The sequence below is a fragment of the Macrotis lagotis genome, chromosome 4 (genome assembly GCF_037893015.1).
Source record: "Macrotis lagotis isolate mMagLag1 chromosome 4, bilby.v1.9.chrom.fasta, whole genome shotgun sequence".
Classification (NCBI taxonomy): domain Eukaryota; kingdom Metazoa; phylum Chordata; class Mammalia; order Peramelemorphia; family Peramelidae; genus Macrotis; species Macrotis lagotis.
This window is the reverse complement of record NC_133661.1, coordinates 167,580,537-167,605,154: the sequence shown is the minus strand read 5'-3', so window position 1 is coordinate 167,605,154 and position 24,618 is coordinate 167,580,537. Positions and strand designations below refer to the sequence as shown.

The 24,618-nt window shown below is 36.7% G+C and overlaps 1 protein-coding gene across 3 annotated transcripts in view; it reads right to left on the bottom strand.

Moving 5' to 3' along the window:
- NEDD4 (NEDD4 E3 ubiquitin protein ligase) overlaps nucleotides 1–24,061 on the bottom strand; it is a 158,635-nt gene extending 134,574 nt beyond the window's left edge. Inside the window, exons 1-2 of one of the 3 annotated variants that reach the window (XM_074234613.1) lie at nucleotides 23,872–24,061; nucleotides 11,523–11,596 (exon numbers count right to left, since the gene is read on the bottom strand). In XM_074234613.1, coding sequence (XP_074090714.1) covers nucleotides 11,523–11,596; nucleotides 23,872–23,916 — 119 coding nt within the window. In that variant the 5' untranslated portion in view covers nucleotides 23,917–24,061. The remainder of the gene's footprint in view (nucleotides 1–11,522; nucleotides 11,597–23,871) is intronic. The other 2 variants (XM_074234612.1, XM_074234614.1) reach the window with 2 other exon arrangements.
- Between the last annotated feature and the right edge of the window lie 557 nt (nucleotides 24,062–24,618).

Genomic DNA, 24,618 nt, shown 5'->3' with positions numbered 1-24,618 from the left:
TAATAAAAATAAATTAAAAAAATAAATTAAGTAAGCAATCTAATTTACTTCATACTTGAGCAGTTATCTTAAAGAAATTTCCATATTAATCACACTGTGAAAGCAGAATAAGAAAAAAGGGAGGGGTGGCTAGGAGGCACAGTGAATAGATCACCAACCCTGGAGTCAGGAGTATGGCCTCAGACACTTAGTAATTACCTAGCTGTTTGGCCTTAGGCAAGCCACTTAACCCCATTGCTTTGCAAAAACCCAAAACAAATAAATAAATAAATAAATAAGCAAATAAGCAAATAAATAAATAAATAAATAAAAATTTTAAATGTTTAAAATGATTTCTTTTGATTTGTATTCAGATTCCATAGTTCCATTCATTTATATAAATATAAATAGTATTTTCCATCACAAGTCCTTTAGAAAAGTCTGATCACTGACTTGCTAAGAAGAGTAAACTCATCACAGTTGATCATTGCACAATGTTTCTGTTAATGTGCACAACAATTCTGGTTCTACTTACTTCACTCAGCCTCAGTTTCTGTAAGTTGTTTCAGGTTTTCTGAAGTCTGGCCACTCATGATTTCTTACAAATCAATAGCGTTTCAGGGCAGTTAAGTGGTGCAGTAGATGTAGCACAGGTCCTGGAGTCAGGAGGACCTGAGTTCAAATCCAGCCTCAGTCACTTAATAATTACCTAGCTGTGTAACTTTGGGCAAGTCACTTAATCCCATTGCCTCCTTAAAAACAAAAATCAAAAGAAAAAAAAAACAACACAAAATAAAACAAACATATTTATATACAACTTTTTCAGCTATTCCTCAATTAGTGTGCATCCCCTCAATTTTCAATTCTTTGCCACTACAAATAGAGCTGCATGAATATTTTTGCATGTGTAGGTTTTTCCTCTTTCTTGTGATCTCTTTGGGATCTAGATCTAGTAGTGGTATTGCTGGATCAAAGGGTAGACAGTTTTATTGCTCTTTGGGTATAGTTCCAAATTGCTCTCCAAAAAGGTTGGATCAACTCATAACTCTACCAACAATGCATTGGTATCCTGGTTTTACCATATCCCCTCCAATAATGATCATTTTCTTTTTCTGTCGCATTAGTCAATCTAATGTGGGTGGGTAAAAAGTGGGTACCTCAGAATTGTTTTATTTGCAATTTTCTACTCAATAATGATTTAGAGTATTTTTTCATGACTGTAGATCGTTTTAACTTCTTCATCTGAAAACTGCCTGTACATTTCCTTTGACCATTTAGCAACTGGGGAATAACCTGTAGTCTTATAAATTTGACTCAGTTCTCATATATTTTAGAAATGTGTTTCTTATCAGAAGAATTAGCTGTAAAAATTGTTTTCCAACATCCTTCATTCCTTTTAATTTTGGTTGAATTCATTTTACTTAAGCAAATTTTTTTTAAGTTAATGTACTCAAAATTATTCAGTTTGCATTTTATAATGTTCTCTATCTCTTGTTCCATCATAAACTCCTCTCTTTTTCATAGATCTGACAGATAACTTATTCCTAACTGGTTTATAGTATCACTTTTTTATGTCTAAAGCCTGTATCCATTTTGACCTTCTCTTGGTATAGCATATGAGATAATAGTCTTGGGCTAATTTTTGCTTCCATCTTCCAATTTCCACAGCAGTATTTAAGAGTGCATTCTTATGCAAAAAGTGGAATCTTTGTGTTTATCAAATAGTAGATCACTGTAGTCATTTTGTATACTGTTTCTTTTCCCATCTAATCTATTCCACTGATCCACTTATCTATTTCTTTTTTCTTTTGGTTTTTGCAAGGCAATGAGGCTAAGTAACTTTAGGAAGGTCACACAGCTAGTAATTATTAAGTGTTTGAAATCAAATTTGAACTCAGGTCCTCCTGATTCCAGAGTTGGTGTTCTATTCACCGAATCACCTAGGTGCCTCCATCACTATTTCTTAGCCAATACCAAACAGTTTTAATGAAGGTAGAATTGTAATTTTTATTATATTAGCTTGGCCTACTCATGAACAATTGATATTTATTCAATTATTTACATATGATTTTATTTGTGTGAAAAGTGTTTTATAGTTATTTTCATAAAGCTTCAGGATTTGTCTTGGAGGGCAGACTCCTAAGTATTTTATGTTATCTACAGTTACTTTAAATGGAATTTTTTTGCTTGGTATTTTTTTGTTGTTGTTGGTGAAAAATAGAAATACTGATGCTTTATGTGGGTTTATTTTATGTCCTGCAACTTTGCTCAAGACACTAATTGTTTCAAGTAGTTTTTCAGTTCCTTTTCCAGAATTCTCTACTCCACAAGATTGTAAGAGTGTGAGTTTTGTTTCCTCATTGTCTATTCTAATTCTTCCAATTCATTTTCTTCTCTTATTGCTTAAGTTAACATTTCTAATATAATTTTGAATAATGAGTGATAAGGGGCATTGTTTTACTCCTGATCTTACTGGAAATTCTTCTAGGTGATCCCAATTACACATCATGTTTACTGAAGATTTTAGATATATTGCTTATTATGTTAAGGAAAATATTTTTTATTACACTCTGGTATATTTAATAGGAATATGTGCTGTATTTTGTCAAAAATAATTTCAGCATCTATTGAGATAATCATGATTTCTGCTAGTTTTGTTATTGATAAGATCAACTACACATACTGATAGTTTTCCTAATATTTAACTAAATCTGAAAACAGTCTGGTACTTACAGGAAGGGCTAGAGAGTAGGTTCTAGCCTCGGCCACCCCCTACTGGCTGGTAGGAGATACTACATGCAGTGGGAAAAGTCTCTACCACCCCCTAATGGCCACTCAGTGAGCAAAGCCTCCAGCATTCCATACTGGCCAGATGGAGATACTACACTGAGTGAGTAAAGCCTCTAGGGAACCCAATACCAAACCTCTGTGAACCAGTCCCTCCCCAAACACAAGATCTTAGGAAAATGAAGAAAGGCCAGCAGAAATAGGGGCCCATAGAAAAGTTCCTAGAAGGAAAGGACCCTCATTCAGGGAGATGTACAACCCTTGAAGAGAATATGATTTGGTTTCCAGCACAGAAAGATTTCCTTGAAGAAATCAGGAAGGAGCTTAAAAATCAATGTGAAAATATGAGAAAAGAAAGCCAAGAGAGAATTAACACCTTGCAACAAGAAAAAAAAATTCTTGAAAAATACAACTGGACAAATGCAAAAAGAAAATAATTCTCTCAACACCTCAAATGATCAAAGAGAAATTTTTTTTGCAAGGCAAATGGGGTTAAGTGGCTTGCCCAAGGCCACACAGCTAGGTAATCATTAAGTGTCTGAGACCAGATTTGAACCCAGGTACTCCTGACTCCAGGGCTGGTGCTTTATCCACTATACCACCTAGCCGCCCCAAGAGAAAATTCTTACAAAAATAGAATTGACCAACTGGAAAAGGAGTTGCAAAAGGTAAATGATGAAAATTCTTCCCTAAAAAAAAAAAAGAAGAAGAAGAACAGATTCTATGGAAACCACTGACTTCATGAGAAAACAAGAATTGGTTAAACAAAACCAAAAAAATCAAAAAATGAGAAGAATATGTTAAATACCTTGTCAGTAAAACCACTGATCTCGAAAATAAATTGAGGAAAGATAACCTAAAAATTATTGGTCTTTCTGAAAATACTGAAGGGAAAAAATTAGCCTGGACTTAATAATATAGGATTTAGTGATGGAAAACTGGCCTGATATCATGACACCAGAGGGCAAAACAAATATTGAAAAAATACACTGATCCTCTCTGGAAAGGGATCCCAAAATGAAACACCAAGGAATATTTTAGTCAAATTCCAGAACTATCAAATAAAAGAGAAAATCCTGCAAGCAGCCAGAAAGAAACAATTTAAATACCAAGGAGCCACAGTAATGATTACACAGTACCTAGCAGCATCAGCATTAAGGGATCAGAGGGCCTGGAATGCAATATTTCAAAAAGCAAGGGAGCTTGGAATGCAGCCAAGAATCCACTATCTGGCAAAAGTGAGCCTCCTCTTCCTGGGCAAAAGATGGATATTTAATGAAATAAGAGACTTCCAACTTTTCCTGATGAAAACACCAAAGCTTAATAGAAAATTTGGACATCAAACAGGAGACTCAAGAAAAGATAAAATTTTTAAAAGGCGGGGAGAAGGGAAGGGGGATAAAACTGTTGTCAAATAAGAAGAAACTGGCAATATACCTACCTGGAAGAAAGACTTTAACAACACTCGAGAATGGTAACTCTATTAGAAAGAATTTATAAGTCGGAAGAAATGGATACACACACGACTTATTTCAGAAACTGTTATCAAATAAGATAAAACTGGATATAGCCTTATCTGGCAAAAAGACTCTAATAACTTACAATAACTGTAATTCTAGTAGAGAGAACACTCAGAAGTGAGGGGCAATCTGACTCAGAGAGAATAATTTAAAAATAATACCTCCTTAAAAGGGGGGGGGTCAGTAAGGAGATGGGAGGATTGAGGAGACTGAATGGGGTAAATTACCTTTAAAGAGTTAAAAGGTGAAATGGGGAGGGGGGGAGGAAAGAGGGAATCAACGGAAGGAAGAATGGACAAAGGGAAAAGGGGAAAAAGGGGCAGGGGGTCAGATATAAGAGGACCAACACACTGAAGGTGGCAGAATTCAGAAACAAAACACTAGGGAATATGGATAAAGGGGAAAAAAGGGGGAAAATAAAGAGGGAAGATAACATGGAAGGCAATGAAGAGTTAGTAATTATAACTTTGAATGTGAATGGGATGAACTCTCCCTAAAAACAAAAGCAAATAGCAGACTGGATTAAAAACCAGAATCCTACAATATGCTACTTACAAGAAACTCATCTGAAGCAGAGAAATACATATAAAGGTAAAAGTTTGGAGCAAAATATATTTTGCTTCAGCCGAAGAGAAAAAAAGCAGGAGTAGCAATCCTTATCTCAGAGAAAGCAACTGCCAAAATAGATATTATTAAAAGAGATGAAAATCCTCCTAAAATGTACCATAGACAATAAAGTAATTTCAATAGTAAATATATATGCACCCAATCATATGGAATCCAAATTCTTAGAGGAGAAGTTGAAAGATCTACAGGAAGACATGGACAGCAAAAACTCTACTAGTGGGAGACCTCAACCTCCCACTCTCAGATTTCGATAAATCTGACCATAAAATAAACAAGAAGGAAATTAAGGAGGTAAATAGATTAATAGAAAACCTAGACATGATAGGATAATGGGGGAAATTGAGTGGGGAATAGAAAGGAATATATACTTTCTTTTCTGCAGTTCATGGCACTTACACAAACATTGACCATGTACTAGGGCATAAAAACCTAACAATCAATTGAACAAAAGCAGAAATAGTGAGTACATCTTTCTCAGATCATAATGCAATAAAAGTCACGTGCAATATTAATCCAGGGAGATAGAGACCAAGAACTAATTGGAAACTGAATAACCTCATTTTAAAGAATATGGATCAAACAAGAAATTATAGAAAGAATTAATTATTTGATCCTAGTTAATGACACTAATGAAACAACATGCCAAAACCTATGCAATACACTCCAAGCAGCTGTCAGGGGATATATTATATCATCAAATGATTATATGAATAAATTAGAGAAAGGAGAAATCAATGAACTAAATATGCAAGTAAAAAAATTAGAGAAAGAACAAATTAAAAACCCCCCAGTTAAATACCAAAGGAGAAATTCTAAAAATTAAATGAGAAATTAATAACATGGAAAGCAAAAAACTAATGAACTAATAAATAAAACCAAGAGCTGGTCTTATGAAAAAAAAACAATAAAATTGATAAACCTCTGGTCAATTTGATTAAAAAAAGAAAACCAAATTGCTAGTATTATAAATGAAAAAGCTGAACTCACCACCAATGAGAAGGAAATTAAAGTAATAATTCAGAATTATTTAACTCAACTCTATGCCAACAAATTAGATAATCTAAATGAAAGGGAACAATATTTACAAAAATGTAAGTTTCCCAGGTTAACTGAAGAGGAAATTAAATACCAAAATAACCCTATCTCAGAAAAAGAAATTCAACAAGCCATTATTGAACTCCCTAAGAAAAAATCTCCAGGGCCAGATAAATTTACAAGTGAATTCTATCAAACATTTAAGGAACAACTGATTCCAATTCTATATAAACTCTTTCGAAAAATAGGGGAAGATGGAACTCTGCCTAACTCTTTCTATGACACCAATATGGTGCTGGATACCTAAACCAGAAGAGTTAAAACAGAGAAAAAAAAAATTACAGACCTATCTCCCTGATAAATACAAATGCAAAAATCTTAAATAAAATTTTAACAAAAAAGATTACAAGTTATCACTAGGATAATACAATATGACCAATAAGGATTTATCCCAGGAATGCACGGTTGGTTCAATATTAGGAAAGCTGTCAATATAATCATTTATATTATTATAGCATAATATATAATTATTAATTATATTAATTATATGTAATTAACTAATTATATCAATTATCAGATTTCATATGATTTTATCAATAGATGGTGAAAAAGCTTTTGACAAAATACAGCACCCATTCCTACTAAAAATACTAGAGAGCATAGGAATAAATGGGTTGTTCCTTAGAATAATAAACAGTATCTATCAGAAACCATCAACATGCATTATATGCAATGGGGATAGGCTAGAGGCATTCCCAATAAGATCAGGGGTGAAACAAAGATGCCCACTATCACCAATACTATTCAATATCTTATTAGAAATGTCAGCTTCAGCAATAAGAGAAGAAAAATAATCAAAGAAATTAGAATAGGGAAGGAAAACACAAAACTCTCACTCCTTACAGATGACATGATGGTATACCTAGAGAAAAATCCCAAAAAAATCATCTAAAAACTACTAGGAAATAATGAGAAACTTTAGCAAAGTCATGGGATATAAAATAAACTCTCATAAATCCTCAACATTTCTATAAATGACTAGCAAGTTACACCAGAAAGAGCTAGACAGAGTAATTCTATTCAAAGTAACTTTCAGACAATATAAAATACCTGAGAGTCTATCTGCTAAGGCAGACTCAGAAACTTTTTCAAAACAATTACAAAACACTTCTCACACAAATAAAATCAGACTTAAATAACTGGGCAAATATCTACTACTCATGGATAGGCTGAGAAAATATAACAAAAATGACAATTCTACCAAAATTAAACTACTTGTTTAGTGCCCTACCAATCAAAATTCCAAAGAATTACTTTAATGAGTTAGAAAAAATTGTAAGTAAATTCATATGGAGAAATAAAAAGTCAAGAATTTTCAGGGATTTAATGAAAACAAAGTGCAAAAACAGGTGGCTTAGCCCTACCAGATCTAAAATTATATTATAAAGCATCATTTAGCAAAACTGCCTGGGATTGGTTAAGAAATAGAGTGGTGGATCAGTGGGACAGACTAGGTGCAATAGCCGAAAATGATTATAGTAATCTGCTGTTTGATAAACCCAAAGAGTCCAGTTTTGGGGATAAAAACTCTTCAATAAGGGGCAGCTAGGTGGCGCAGTGAATAGAGCACCGGCCTTGGAGTCAGGAGTACCTGGGTTCAAATCCTACCTCAGACACTTAATAATTACCTAGCTGTGTGGCCTTGGGCAAGCCACTTAACCCCATTGCTTTGAAAAAGTCTAAAAAAAAACTTCAATAAAAACTGTTGGGAAATTAGAAAGTTAGTATGGAAGAAACTTAGATTAAACCAACACCACACACCCTATACCAAGATAAAATCAAAATGGAAACAGGATCTAGACATAAAAACAATATTATAAGCAAACTAGAAGATCAAGGAATAGTTTACCTGTCAAATCTATGGAAAAGGAAGCAGTTTATGACAAAGGAAGAGATAGAGAACACTATTAAAAATAAACTAGATAATTATGATTACATTAAATTTAAAAAGCTTTTGCACAGACAAAACCACTGTAACCAAGATCAAAAGAAATGTAGTAAATTGGGAAACGATTTTTACAACTAGTGTTTCTACAAGGGACTCATTTCTAAAATATACAGAGAACTGAGTCAAATTTTTTTAAAAAAAGACAAGCCATCCCCCCAACTGACAAATGGTCAAAGGATATGCAAAGGCAATTTAAAGATGAGGAAATCAAAGCAATCTACAGTCATATGAAAAATTGCTCTAAATCACTAATTATTAGAGAAAAACAAATTAAAACATCTCTGAGGTACTACCTCACATTTCTCAGACTGGCCAATATGACCAGAAAGGACAATGATCAGTGCTGGAAGGGATGTGGAAATCTGGGACACGAATACATTGTTGGTGGAGCTATGAACTCATCCAACCTTTCTGGAGAGCAATTTGGAATTATGCCCAAAAGACAACAAAAATGTGCATACCCTTTGATCCAGCAATACCATTACTGGGTCTATACCCCGAAGAGCTTATGAAAAAGGGTAAAAACATCACTTGTAAAAAAATATTCATAGCAGCCCTGTTTGTGGTGACAAAGAAATGGAAACTGAGGGAATGTCCATCAATAGGGGAATGGCTTAACAAACTATGGTATATGTATGTGATGGAACACTATTGTTCTATTAGAAACCATTTATGTGAACTGATGCTGAGCCAGATGAGCAGAACCAGAAGAACATTGTACAGCCTAAGAGCAACATGGGGGTGATGATCAACCTTAATGGACTTACTCATCCCATCAGTGCAACAATCAGGTACAATTTTGGGATATCTGTGATGGAGAATGCCATCTGTATCCTGAGAAAGAATTGTGGAGTTTGAACAAAGACCAAAGACTTTCTATGTACCTTTAATTTAAAAAAAAATTGTCTTATTATATAATTCTGCCATATCTCATACTATATGTTTGTTCCTTAAGGATATGATTTCTCTCTCATCACATTCAACTTAGATCAATGCATACTATGGGAATGATGTAAAGACTAACAAATTGCCTTCTGTGGGGGTGGGGGAAGGGAAGCAAAATTGGGGGGGAAATTATAAAACTCAAAATAAATAAAACCTTTCTAAAAATTAAAAAAAATAGTTTTCTTCCTCTTTAAAATGTTATAGTATAAACTCCACTCCTAATTCTGCTTACTTCATTCTTCACTTCAGTTCATGAGGGTCTTCAAGTTTCCTTGGGAAAATTTTCTATTTTATAACTTCTTATGGACCAATATTTCATTATGTTCACATATTACAATTTGTTTATTCATTCTCCAATAAGAAGATACTTCCCTTTTTCCCCATTTTTTAAACTATAATGAAAAGAGATGTTACCAAAATTTCTGCATTTTCCTCAATGATTTCTTTAAGTCATTGGTCAGTTGAGTCAAAGGATATGCACAGTTTGGAAACTTTCTGCATATATATTCCAATCAGCTCTCTAGAATGGCTGAACCAGTTCCTAGCAGGACCAATACAATGGGGTAAATTAATTTATCAATTTTCCCAAATCTCTTTCCACATCTGAATATGATAATTTTCTAACGGAATAGTTCCCATAACACAAGCAGGACACTAGGTAAATGAATGCTGATTAACTGATAATTACATTTTTTATATTTATTTTTAAGGCAATGGGGTTGAGAGACTTGCCCACACAACTGGGTAATCATTAAGTGTCTGAGGTCAAATATGAACTCAGGTCCTCCACTCTAATCACCCTGACTCCAGGGTCCATGCTCTATTCACTGCGCCACCTAGCTGTCCCCAGATTGTAATATTTTAAAGTAAATCTAAATTCAAGGTTCTCTCAATTTATGGTTACCATCTGAATTGACAAATCATTCAATTCTTCCAGCAATTTGCTTAACTCAATAGCATTATCAACTGGCGGAGATGAGGACCCTAGGGGTGGTGGCCAGTGGGCAAAGATACACCAACACCAATGTCAGTGATTAAAGGGGAAAGATTCCTTATTTATGAAGACTCCTTATGAAGACTCCAATTTCACTTAAATTGTGAAATCTGTTGGCATAATTGAGAAAAATTCCTTCTAATTGCTTTAATTTCAGAAGCAACAAATAATTGAAATGACCCCAGAGGAGAGAAGACAGTAATTAAAAATGGAGCAGTCATTACTGGCCATGGTAGCCTAAGTGGTAGAAGGTACCATTAGGTATGATAGTATGGACTAGTCCCACCACAGTGCTGCCAGTACCACACCCAGTGGTCCTTTGACAATTCTTGCGGGGCTTGGAGGATCAATGGGGTGACACTGTTGAGTGGGAGCATGTTTCCTAGCAACAAGGGGAAAGCGTAAGCCCTTAGCCAGTTCCCACCCAAAGAAGATTGCTGTCCCTCAGGGGTCTTTCATGATGCTCCCAGGAATGGGGAGAGACTGATACTAGATTAGTGAATATGAGCAAATTTTTCTTCATGTGTGCTGAGGATCAGTGATTACACAAGAAGTGTTACCCCCATTGTTGATTTTTAGTTTATAGTCATCTGTTTCATCCTGGGTGACCCACTGTGAATTGCAAAGTATGACATCATATATTGCAAACCTGATTATTTTAACTTGGGCCTTATTTCTTCCACTCTGAGCATTCTTTCCACAGCACCACACTGCCATACAAATGATCTCTCTCTCCTTAAAACTTTCCTAGAGCACTTTGTCTGACCTTTTTCTAAATCCCTATAGTCATCTACTTGTTATCACATTTATTTTATTTATTTACATATGTGTTTTATCTAACAAAAGGAAAGATACAGATACAAGAAACACAGATATGATGTAAATATATGTATGTATGATATATGTCATATGAGATATGGATCTTATATACTTCCATCCATATCTCCTTTATAAGATCATATATCAGGTCTAAATCTCATAATTATAACTTTGGCATTCCTTCTGTTAGATCATTAGCTCCTTGAGAGCAAGGACTGTTTTTCATCTGTTGATTTTCCAGTTGCTAACCCAATGTCTTGTTAAAAGAAGGTCCAAAATAATACTTCACTACTTTAAAGAGTATTTTCAACACCATGGGTATTCTCTCAATTAACATAAAGGGCAATCCTTCTAAAATTAGTAGGTGGCTTTCAAAATCTAATTAAAAATTTTATCACTCTAAGACTGACTTAATGTTAAATTTCTCCAAATTTAGCTATGTTAGTCCTTAAACAACAGGTAGATTACTGAGCTCAAATACTTTCTAGCCTTTCCATACTCAACTTCATAGGCTCTGCTGGCAAAGAAGAGTCAAAATGACTCAAGTCAAAATGATAAATGAAGGTTGCCATCTACTATATAGCCTTTGAACTGAATTAGCTTGCATTATGCCTTTGAGAAATCAAAGTCATTTTTCTGCCACAATGAGATCTAAGAGTAGGGCTTCAATGGAGTTCTTTAATAAATACTGAACCTGGATCCTAAATAGTACCAATATTTCATAATCACATTATTAAAAGGTATTTACAAAAAAAATTAACACTTATAAAATCTTTGAAAACTGTTACCAAAATTTCTGAATACTTACCTAGCTCCCAAGAGATCCTTCTTTACCAGGCCTATTCCAGCTATAACTTTCACTCGCACAATTTGTGAATTTTCCTAAGGTAAAATTAAAATAATTTAATTTTTGTACATCTTGTATATAGACTTTTAAAAAACTGAATAGTATATTTGTCAGATATATTTAATAAAATAATTGAATTAAATTAAAATCACTCAATTTTATAGAATTACAAGGACAAAAGGTTAGTGAATCAGTAATTTTCTAATAGCTATAAATTTTTCAAATTTTCACCTCAGCAAATCAAACTATTACTGCCTGTAAACTTTGCAAGTCCCCTATAGTAATCAATTAATTGAAATACATATATCTTATTCATAAAGAGAAGCTATATATTTATATAGTAGATGGAAAACCAGGCTCAAAATCAGGAAGATCTGGGTTCAAGTCCCACCTCAGCCATGGGCAAACAAAACATTTACTCTTCTTATCTTCTAGCAAACTCTTTGAAACTAAAAACTGAAGAGAAAGGGTTGAGCTAAACTGGTAGAGGGAGTTTCCTCTCTACACTATTCCTTATAGCAGTAAAATCATTGGTTCGGTTTACTCCCCCTTTCAAAAGCAAAGAAAAACAAAAACAGCCAAAAAGATCACTTAACAGAATCAGGAGCAAGGAAATGTTCAAGTTACCCACAACTACTGTCATCAGATTTGAATCTGAGAACAAATAGATCTCTATAATATAATTTGTCAATTATATTATTATTATTTACTAGAGACTAAATTTCATCTTATTTCTCCTAAAATTTCCCTTAACTAGCTCCAATATCATTAATTCTTCATTAGATCCTAAGTCCTTTCCTTATTTCTCTTTCTCTTCTCAGGCCAGATAGAATTCTGATTACCTAAAATAACAAAAGTTTATAATAGAAATCACAAAATTAAGGTTAAATAACAATTAATTTGGCTAATGATTTGTGGGGGACAAAAATAAGAGAAAAAAAGCACCAATTTGGAATCATGACAGTAAAAATCACTTTTAAGTGAGGAAATGTTTCAGTTTGGGGGTCTAGAAGATATTTAAGCTTCAAGTTATTTTAACTAACTGCAAATCTAATAAGACTATTATTGCCTTTGGTTTTTTAAAACCAAAGTTCTCTGTCTTTGGCAGATGGTTAAACCATTTTCCAGACCATTGTTGTTTTAGGGGGTTTTTTGTTTACCTGTTTGTGGGAACGGTGATGCCCAATACAAGTTAGCATTCATTACCTCTATTTTAGTTGCTTCCTCAGCTGCTTCTTCAACCCCAGCCCCTCTTCAACACCTATTTTCTTTCTACCTTCAAGTGGGCTATAGTGATTTAAATGAAAAAATGTCTAGTAACTGCCATAAGTCAGAACAAGGAAATAAAGTCACCTCTAAATCTTTTAGGAATGTTTCTTGGACCTTATCCCTTAGGACCTTAAAACTCCAATCTAAAATTCAAAACTATATCTAAGGACATTCATATACCTGTGTGGTCTATTTCATATAGACTCTAATCAGTCCTGTGCACAGAGAACTTAGATTTTCATTTTAAAATGAGCAGCTTTGATACCAGCTATAAACTAGCACAATTCTTCTTCTGTTCTACAACAGTCCACATTCTAAGACTGAAAAATTAGAGATTAAAGAAAGGGAGCTAATGTTAGTTAATAATAATGTTAGTTATATAAAATTTTAAAAAAAATCACCTTATGAAATTTAGTTCCCTAGGATGCCTTCTTTTTGTGTTAGAATTCAGTATTTTAGTGTGCATATGATTTCATCAGAATGGATATTTTCATAGTGGGATAGACCACCGAAATTTATACCTTTCCTGTGTGATTTCTGGCCTTTTTCTCCCACAAATCCTCCAAAAAATCTGTATTAGTATTCTGTATTACCTAAGGTTTCGGAACTACTTTTAAAAGAAATATGTTAGGGGCGGCTAGGTGGCATAGTGGATAAAGCACCGGCCTTGGAGTCAGGAGTACCTGGGTTCAAATCCAGTCTCAGACACTTAATAATTACCTAGCTGTGTGGCCTTGGGCAAGCCACTTAACCCCATCTGCCTTGCAAAAAAAAAAAAAAAAAAAAAGAAATATGTTAGAACCAAGAGAAGATGGCAGCTTATTGGCTTTCCAAGGAGCTCTATTCCAAAATATTTCAAACACCTTAAAATTATGACTCTAACTAAATTTCCAAGAGACAGAACCCACAGAAAGATCCAGTGAGGCAAATCTCTAGCCCAAGGTAACCTAGAAGATTGTGGAATGGCTGTTTCACAGGGTTGGAGGGAGTGGGAGGGAGAGCTCCAGCAAACTGGAAACAGCACATGGGGCACCTGGGTCCATAGAAGCACTGGCTCCTGGCAGCAGAAGTAGTTTCCCAACTTGCCAACCCAGGGAATACCAAGCACAACTTGGAAGATCAATGGGGAAACCACTGCCAGAGTGAATGGGGAGCCAGTCTGGCCTTCAGTACAGCCATGGCCATCAGCATAGCCACAGCCCTTGGCGCAATTCAGATCCCAGGAAACAGAAGCAGGCCCACAGAGCCCCCAGCAGGGAACCACCCAGCAGCTGCTCCCAGAGGGCTCAACCCACTGAAGGTAAGGAGGTGTGGGGGGAGATTGTCGAAGTCTCTCCTCTGTCCCTAGGACAGGACTCTGGGGCTTTGACTATATACAGACCCTGGTCATAGTCTGGGCCCCCATACTATCTTAGCTGAGCAGGAATCTTCCTCACAGCTCCAGGGCAGAGGGAAGTGCTTGTGGTCATCTACAGACCAGAGCACAGGCCAGGAGAGCAGTTCAGAGCCTCTCATATGGCCTTGAAGGAACTGAGGTCCTAGCGGGGGTATCCCAATAACACTCAAAAGCTTGGGAAGCACCCAAAACCAGGGCACAGGCTGGGGAAATGAGTAAACAGAAAAAGGAACCAGACCATAGACAATTGCTTTGGTCCCATGGAGGATCAAAACACACACTTAGAAGATGACAAAGTTCAAGCTTCTGCATCCAAAGCCTCCAAGAAAAATAGGAGTTGGTCTCAAACTATGGCAAAGCTCAAAAATGATTTTGAAAATCAAGTAAGGGAGGGAGAAGAAAAATTAGGAAGAGAAATGAGAGAGATGCAGGAAAAACATGAAAACCAAGTCAGCAACTTAGCCAAGGAGATCCAAAAAATGCTGAAGAATACAACATGTGAAAAACCAGTTTAGGCCAAATGGAAAAAAACAATCCAAAAAGTTAATGAAAAGAAGAATAATACCTTAAAAAGCAGAATTGGCCAGATGGAAAAGGAGATTAAGCAAGTTCTATGAATAAAACAACTCCTTCAAATGTAGAATGGAGCTAAGGGAAGCTGATGTCTTTATGACAAATCAAGAAACAATAAAACAATACCAAAAGAATGAAAAACTAGAAGAAAACGTGAAATATTTCACTGAAAAAACAACTGACCTGGAAAACAGATCCAGTAGAGACAATTTAAAAATTATTGGGCTACCTAAGAGTCATGATCAGGAAAAGAGCCTTGACTTCATTTTTAAAGAATTTCTACAAGAAAATTTCCCTGATATCCTAGAAGCAGAGGGTAAAATAGAAATTAAGAGAATCTACTGATCTCCTCCTGAAAGAGATCCAAAAAACAACAACACCCAGGGATATTATAGCCAAGTTCCAGAACTCCCAAGTCAAAGTGAAAAATATTACAAGCACACAAAAAAGAAATGGCTCAAATATTGTGGAGCTACAGTCAGGGTCACACAGGACTTAGCAGCATCCACATTAAGGGCTCATAGGGTTTGGAATATGATATACTGGAAGTCAGAGGAGCTTGGAATGCAACTAAGAATTAACTACCCAGCAAAACTGAATATCCTTTTCTAGGAGAAAAAAAATGGACTTTCAAATGAACAGGGGAATTTCAAATGTTCCTGTTGAAATGACCAGAGCTGAATAGAATGTCTGATCTTCAAGTACAAGTGAAGCATAGAGTGGATGGAAGGATAAATTATGAGGGATTTAATGATGGTGAACTGTGTGTATTTCTGCATGGGAAGATGATACTGATAATACCCATATGAACCTTCTCAATTATTAGAGCAATTAGAAGGAGCTTATATAGACAAGGAACAAGAGGAAGCTGAACTGAAAAGCATAATATATTGTAAAAATGGAGTCAATGGGGGAAAAGGGAATGTACTGGGAGAAAGGGAAAAGAGAGGTAGAATGAGCTAAGATATTTATTTCATGTAAAAGAGTCAAGAAAAAGCTTTTACAGTGGAGTGGAAGGGGGAAGATGAGGTGGAGTGCATGAGCCTTCATTCTCATTGGAAATGACTCAGAGAGGAAATAACATACACACTTAATAGGGTATAGAAATCTAGAAGAAAAAGGAGAGAAAGGGGATAGGAAAAAGGGGGAGGGGAGGAGATATAGGTGATAGAGGAGAGGATAGATCATGGGAAAGGGTAGTCAGACGCAGCACATTTTTTTTTTAACTTTTTAGAAGGTGGTGGGATTAGGTGTCAGAGACCTGTCCAGCTGGGTGGTTGCTGGGTCTTTGGGGTGGGATGTAGGTTCAGGGCCTCCTGGCCCCAGGATGGGTGCTCTGTATGCTGTGCCATTAGGTTGCCCCACAGTTCACTTCTGAAGAGGGACAGAATGAAAGGAGAGAGAACATATAATAAATGGTATTGAGAAGGAATGAACAGAGGGAATTACAATCAGCATCAGCAACTGTGAAAAAATATGAAAGTAACTTCTCTGATGGGATAAAGAATGCAATTCACCCCAGAGACAGAGCTGATGGTATATGAACATAGACTGAAGCACATTTTTTTCTTTTTCTTTCATTTTATTTCTCATGAGATTTTTTTATTTTTGTCAGAGCAGGGAGGATTTTATTTACTCTTACAATAAGACTATTTTATGGAGAATACCATCTGCATACTGATAAAGAACCATGGAATTTGAACAAAGTTTAAAGACTATTTTCTTTAATTTAGAAGAAAACCTGATATCTTATTGTCTGATCTTGTTATCTCTTATACTTTCTGTTTCTTCCTTAAGGATATGATTTCTCTTTCATCACACTCAATTTGGATCAATGTACAACATGGAAACAAAAAACAATAAGACTATTTTAGTTATGCATAAATAAATAAAAATGTAAATTTTAAAAAATAAAAAATAATAGAAAAAAATAAAATAAATGTTAATTTTTTTTGAAAAAAGGACTATGTTGACAACTATATTTAATATAATTGATTTCTTTTGCAGTTTTAGTCACCTAGAAACATTCTGAGAAAAGGTCAGATAGTCAAAAAGCATATAGTAAGTGCCTGTGTTGAACAATGTTAAATACTGGAGATAGACAGAAATGAAAAGACATGGCTGCCTTCAATAAACTCACAATTTAATGGAGAAAACAACAAGCGTAAAAATATAAAAAATAAGTATATGCAAGATAAAGTGGAAATAAGAGTCACAAGGAAGACACAAGAATTTAGAAGGTTTGGAAAAGGCTTCTTATAAAACATGGGATTTTATTGGATCTTCAAAGAAACCAGAAAGGTTAGTAGGATGTGGTTAAGGGAGAGAATTACAGACCTAGGGGACATCCTGAAAAAATGCCTGAGCCAAGAGATAGAATGCCTAGGTCCTGGAATAGCAAGGAGACCAGTGTCACTGGATCAATGAGTACCTTAGAGATGTAACATATCCAAGGACCCTAGAGTCACAGAAGGGCTAAGAACCCCCCATGGGGATTTTGTATTTGATCCAGGAGGTGATAGGGAGTCACTAGTATGTACTGACCATGGAAGTGTGATAGCTGGATTTATGCTTTATGAAAATTACTTTGATGACTGACTAGAGCATGGGCTGTAGTGGGGAGAGATGGTAGGCAGACTAAGAAGCTCAGGTATGTGGTAATGAGGGCTTGTACCAAGTTTGACAGCACTATTAAAGAGGAAAAAGGCGAATATTTGAGAGAAGTTGCAAAAGTGAAATCAAAAGACCTGGGCAACAAATTGGATATGCATAGTAAGAAGAGATAATGAGGAGTCAAGTCAATGATACCTATCTAGGTTTTGAGCTTGGGAGCCTAGAAGGATGGTGGTATCCTCAACTGTAATAAGCATGAAAAAAGGGAATTGAAAGGGTTTGGGGGTAAGATAACAAGTTCAGTTTTGGACACATTAAGTTTAAGATGTCTAGGGGACATGTTTGAAATGTCTGAAAGGCAGATGGAGGATATGAGACTGAAATTAGGACTGTGTAAGAAGATTGAGGAAAATTAACATGGAGGTGACAATTAAATTCAAGGTTTACCAGACTGACACATAAAACAAGAGTTAAGAACTCCTGCTAAAGACATTTTAATATTTCCTGGCTAATACCACAGCATAGAGATTATCTATCATCCTTTACTCTTACTCATTATGTATTTTCCTTTATGATTGTTTTTATACAGTTGGTAATATGCTGTAATCTGCTTATATGTAACACAGGTTTCTCTTTTGCCTTTAAGTCATCCACAGTTTTGATTCATTGGAGACTGTGTTATCCCATAATTCTCAGTCATAAAACATCACTGGTGGTATTTTAAAAAATGAATTTATTTGCAAAAGAACAATTTAGAATTGTTTAAAAAAAGCCTATTCAAGTTCTCAATTGCAATATTTATCTCCTTCTATTCAATTCTGGGTCTAGTCCATTGATTAACTACAGTGCCTTTTCAAAAGTACTGAAGTTTTATCCATCAAGTGTGAAACATGAATTAGGTAATATACATATCTTAAATACCTGGCCTTTTCTGTACCAAATGTACAGGACCTGTAACAGGTTGATCTTTGAGTGACTGTTTATCTCATGGCAGGGGTCTTATAATGTTACAGGGCTGAACATTATCACAAAATGTCATCTTCAAATAGAACTTTGTGAACTTCACCACTTTTCTCTTTATACACCAAATCACAGGACATTTGCCAAGACACCAGTAAATACTCTTGACATATGTCTACATATATACTGATACTAAGATCACTGAAAAAAAATTATCTTTGTGGTTATATTATGAAACTAAGAACTAAAGTAAAGTTCATGTTCCACTTTTCACACAAATTACTGTGTGTCCTTGGACAAATTACGTAAATTCTTAGTAGCCTGGGCAACCCTCTAAGTCTATCTGTGGCAGCAAAGGTGCCTGCCATGGTAGAAGTTTTCTTATCTGGCAATTCCTCATACAAATGAAATCATAGGTCCAGTCCCTAGGCCTTCTGTAGCATACTGGGTCCTGAGGTGGCAGAACTTTACTGTGATGGTCATCAAGAATACTCATAATATCTGACATTTAACATTTTAAGGTTTTTAAAGTGCTTTAGAAATATTTTCATTTTGTCCTCACAACTCCACGAAATAAGTACAATTGGAAGTAACATTGTCATTTTATAGAGGAGGAAGCTGAACCTCAAAAAGTATAAGTGACATGCCCACAGTCAATGCCTATAGGATGAATATCACAGGACGGTTCAAACTAGATATCTTTTTTCTCTAAATTTAGCACTCTTTCCACTCTACAATGAAAATAAATTACAACAGAATAGGAAGATTTATTCCATTTCACATCTATTCATTATATTCCTTCAAGTTTGATCTTTGAGTTTTTGCAGGTTCATTTTATCCTCAATTTTTTTTCATTAATAGTCCATCTTCCTTCTTTTGCCCCCCCCCCCCACAATGTTATTGATTCCTTTTGTTTTTACATTGCACTCATTACCAAACACACCTTTCTTGTCTGCCTTCCCGTGTGGAGCTTCCAAAACAAATTTTTTAATTAAGCAAACCAATGGACACACTTTAGTACTGCACACTCCCTCTCTATTATCTCTCCAAAGAAATTAGAGTATTTTTAAATTCTCTAGGGCCATGGTCAAGCTTTATAATTACGTAACTATCAGTTTCATTCTTTCTTTCCATTTATACTGCTATAATCATTCTGTATATTGGTTCCCTAATGCTGCTAAACCAGTAGATATTATATATGTAATCCTTTCTAGTTCTTCATTTTTTGTTTGTTGACTTTAGTTTCCTTTAGTTTACAAAAATTTTGCTGACTTAAGTTTCTGATCTTTTGTCACTTCTGCCACACAAGCATATTTCACTAAATTAACATAGACCATATTGGCAATTTATTTAATCTATTTGCTTGGTTATAGATTGCTTATGACTTGTAAACAAACCAATATAATCTATTTTTTAGCACAACCTACTTTTTTTGTGATTTTTTTCTTTTTCTACAAGACAGTATATGACAGAAAAGAGTAGTCAAAACTGCTCTCATAAACTAATTCCTGAATTATGAACAGTTATGTCCATTTAAGGTATAAAGTCAAAATTCTGTGATAGAAGCTCCATGTTATTATTTTAAATTTCCTACTTCTAGGAAAATATATCCAAATTTCAGTCACTGCTTTATATTTTACATTTGAATACTTACTAGAAAGTTCTGAAAACTTTATTTTAGCTCAAATATGTTTATGAAAATTCTAAATAATCCAGAAGACTAACCTAAAACAATGATGATTATTTTGGGAAATTTGATAATTATTGAAGAAGACAAATAATGAAATTTGAAAACCACCATTTGGGAAGGTAAATGTCTAGTTTTAAAACCATTTATTAAATTGCTTTGCTATATTCTCTACAGTTTTACTCAGAATAAAGAATTTCCCACCCAAAAGAGATTCTGATTATCTTCCCTTGGGTTATTTTTTTCCCTTCTGCCATTCCATTACTTTATTAATCTCTATAGAATAGAGATATATATTAAATGATATTTTAAATTTAGGAAATAGTCTGCTCAAGAATTTTTTTTAAATTGTTTTACTCCTTCTTCCCTACAATTTATTTCTGTATTATTCCAGTCCCAAACAATCCTTGCTTCCCTGTACATAGAAACTTGCTAAAAGAAACTGGTGTTAATAAAGTTTATCCAACTTCCATATATTTCTTTAAGCATTATACTCATGGACACAAATGTACAGCTAAGAAATTAAATGTATCATTTTTTTGTACTAAAAAAGATTATTTTACCCTCTAAATACTGGTACTCTTAGTATGAAGTAATTTTCTTTTATCTTTCAAAATCATCTGGAAAGGAAATTCTGGGACCCCACAAAACTAAACACTTAAAAAATTTAGCCAGTAGCCTACTCTGATTGATTTATAAAACTTTTCTAACTGAATATATTATTTAAAAACCTGTATAATTAGAAATCAGATCTATTCCTAATATTTTTGTCAGTATAACTGAAAATGTTTCTACTTTTAAAAATAAAATGTCAAATATTTTCAAATTGATTTTTAATTATATCTAATAACTGATTTTTATCTACTCTGGTTACTTCATTTTTCTACAGTGAAAACACAGCCTCCTCTATATAGGCCTACAGAAACCCTAGACAAATTTCTAAGGTAGAAACCCTGGACAAATTTCTAGGATCAAGGGTGAGTCAGCAGCAGTCCCTTCTATCTCCTCACTCCCTGGAATTCAACTAGACAGTTGTAGCAACTGAAATATAACCTCATCATCAGCATTTTGAACTGGAAAAAAATTTTTTAAATCACATTGATTAAAAAGAGCTGAGTGTTTTGGTTCATTTGAAAAAGAAAAGAAAGAAAACTTCAAATCCATTTTAAGACAATCACAGAAGAGAAGGCTACAGTGTTGGTACTGAAGTAAAAAATCACCATGGCATCCTGTAGCTCCTTACATGTGTTCTGGTATTGCATCACTAGGTAATGAGAGAGAAGTCTGCAGGCCCTTTCTCAATTTCAACTCTTGCTCTTACTCTCAGTACCATGGAAGGAGGAGTAGATTCATAGGCAGATCTCTTTCCTTATGACACAGTAATTTAAAGGTATTAAGGACACAGAACATAAATAATAAATAATAATTAATAATAGATAATAAATAAAGGTATTAAGGACATCTTGGCAGGGCAAAGTCAGACCTCAAAGTTATCAATCAGGGTGATCTCTATTTGTGGTGACTATCTATTCCGTGACATTTTTTGGTTAAGTCTTGAAGTCTTAAATTCAAGAACTGAGGCCTTTGGATTTGGCTGCCCACTGCAGGTAGCAATGAGTTAACTCTCTGCCCTCATATTACAGAGGTATAACAGGAATAGGAAGCAAAGTAAATTAGCCTTGGTTAACCCACTGAGGCATACATACAATGGCATGCACCTGGAACATAAGGTCAGATATTCAAGATTTGGAGTTTTTTTAATTGCTTGAGGAAAGAAACATCTAACCTGAAAAAAAAAGTAGATATCTCTGAAATACCAAAAGTCAGCACTAAAGGAAAGGTGCACTAGAAAAGGGGAGTTAAGTTTTCCAAAGTTTTAGGGATTTCCCCTTTAGAGATCTAGAATATAGTAAGAGGGGGAGAAAGAGTAAGAAATTCAGAGCATCAGAATTTGGCTTTGAACAACAAATCTTGGCTCCCATAGTCCTAAGTCTGCATAGGTGCATTAAATGTCTATCTCTGAATTGCCTTAAGGCAAGGAGCCATCCTACAGAACTAGCAGTCTGTCATGATCTTCAGAGCCACCTAAACAAAATGAAGAAAGGTATAATAATATTGTTCTCTTGTTGAAGTATTAGCCAGAAAATGTAGCTATTATCTAATTACTCTAACAATCACATGTACACATCTATATTATTCTTTTAGTGCAGAAATTACCTTCTATCAGTATACATAACTATCACTTGAAATAAAAATTTATTGTTCAATGGTGTTCACTGTTTATGATGCCCTGTATCTTAGCACAGCCAAGTCTTTCTATCCTCCGCTATTCCTGAAGTTTGTCCAGGTTCCTGTCTGTTGCTTCCATAACAAAATCCATCTGTCTCATTCTCGGTCATCCCCTTCTTCTTTTGCCTTCAATCATTTCCAAAAAATAATTGTTCTATAGTCAAACTATATTTAAAGAGAATTAAAGGAATTGTTCTTTATTATCAGGACACTGCAAACTAATATTTCTAAAGACAGGGACTGGATCTGTGATTTTATTGGGAGTTCAAATCAGGCCTCAGACATTTGCCACTTACTAGCTGTGTGACCCTGGGTAAGTCACTCAACCCTTAGCCCCTTGCATCGGGGCCATCTCCAGTTGTCCTGACGACTTATATCTAGTCATTGGATCAGATTGGCACAGCACCCCCTCACTCAAATCCAATTCAGGTGCTTGTCATGGCATCACCTCCCTGTGGTCATGATCTTCTTTGAAAATGAAGGACAAACATTATTATTATTATCAAGGCCAGAGAGCACTTTCTCTCCAATGTATAGTCTTGAGTTGTTTAGGGATATCTTGAGAGTTTAAATGATTTGCCCAAGGTCAGCCATTTAGTGTCAGAAATGACATTTGAACTTAGTCCCAAGTCTTACTCTGTGGCCAGTGTGCTAATATTGTTTTATAAAAGATTTACATAAGAAAGACAGTGACATCGCAAGAAACTAAGTTGAGCTGAGAAGAAACGTCTCTCTCAACAAAATATGCATGTATTTCTGAAACCTATCAAATCTTCTCAATATAAGTGGATAGTTAACAGTCAGATAGTTCTTAACCTGGGGCTATCTATCTATGGTTTACCAAAAACATCCTCCTTCCTATGAAAAGCTCTCCCCAGGAGAGCTCCGTGGCCTTAAGGTACTAGCAGCACTCGGGTCATCCAAAATTGAGAAAAACATTCATTTTTCAAGTAGCTACGGCTGTAGAGGGCATAAAGCTCTGCTTCCGAACGAGAACATTCGGAATACGGGATTTCATTTCAGTTAAATGGAATTTAGTAAAATTTCTGTGAGGTTAATCTCAGTAAAATCTAAAAAGTTAAAAAAAAGGGGGGGCAAATCCGTTCCCACTGAAGTGTGCGCATCACCGCTGCCGCCTGGCCCCAAGGGGAGGAAAGGGAGGGCTGGGTAAGGCACAGGGAAGCTGGGGGCAGGACGCGCAAGGCCGGCTCGGGCTCCAGCGCGGCTTCCTCCGGGCGCCCCGGGGGCGGAGCATCCTCGCGCTGCCGCCCCGCCCCCTCCGCACGCGGCACGACTTCCCGCCCCGCCCCCTCCGCACGCGGCACGACTTCCCGCCCCGCCCCGCCCCCTCCGCACGCGGCACGACTTCCCGCCCCGCCCCCTCCTGCCCCGCTGCGCGCCTCCGTGCGGGGAGGGGCGCAGACCGGCCTCCCCGCCCCTCCCCCAGCCGCCGGGCCGGCGAGCCCCGGGGGAGTCTCCACCGCCCGGAGGGGCAGGCCGCGCGGGCCGGCGCATCTCCTCACCTCGTTCTCCAGAAGCCCCAGCACCTGCACCGGAGCGGCTGCCATGGCCCCCCGGGCCCAGGGGCTTTGCACTCGCTCGACCCCCTCCGGCCGGGAGTCCTAGCGGGAAAGGGAGAGGAGGGGAGAAGGGGAGGAGCGAGAGAAAGAGGCGGGCGGAGGCGGAGGAGCCGCGGCAGCGCCACCTGCCGCGGGGAGAAGCGCCTCGGCTCCCCGGCTCCCCGTGCACGCGCGGGGCTGCGCGGGGGCGCGCGCCAGGAGCTCCGAGAGCCGCCCGGAAGCAGGTCCGGGAAGGTTTCCGGGGAGCGGAAGGAGGTCGGCGGCGCTTCCTTCCCCCGGAGAGGCGGGGAACCAAGGCGCGGAAACGTCTGCGGATTCGCCCAGACGAGAGGGAGGCGGGATGAGACCTTGTCGAACGTCCGCCCACGGGCCCGGGAAGAATAAAGCAGGGCCGAGCGCGGCTGCGTAGCCCAGTGCGGCGGAAGTCGGGCCGCGGCGCCTCCTGGCCTGGCCTTTGCAGCTCCGGAGCCTGGTGTCCCTGGCGTTATCGCGGCTTAATGGAAGCAGCTCTCCTTCTCTGGTCCGCGCCCGGAGCTTCAGCCTGCAATCCCACTGGTTAACGCCTGTTGTTGTTTTTATCACTCTCGTTATAATCTTTTCAGAGGTGGGATTTAAAGGCGGATCTCCTAAATCCCACGGGCCACGTGACCTGAGCCTCACCCATAACCGTGTTGCCCCCGGGATGCCACT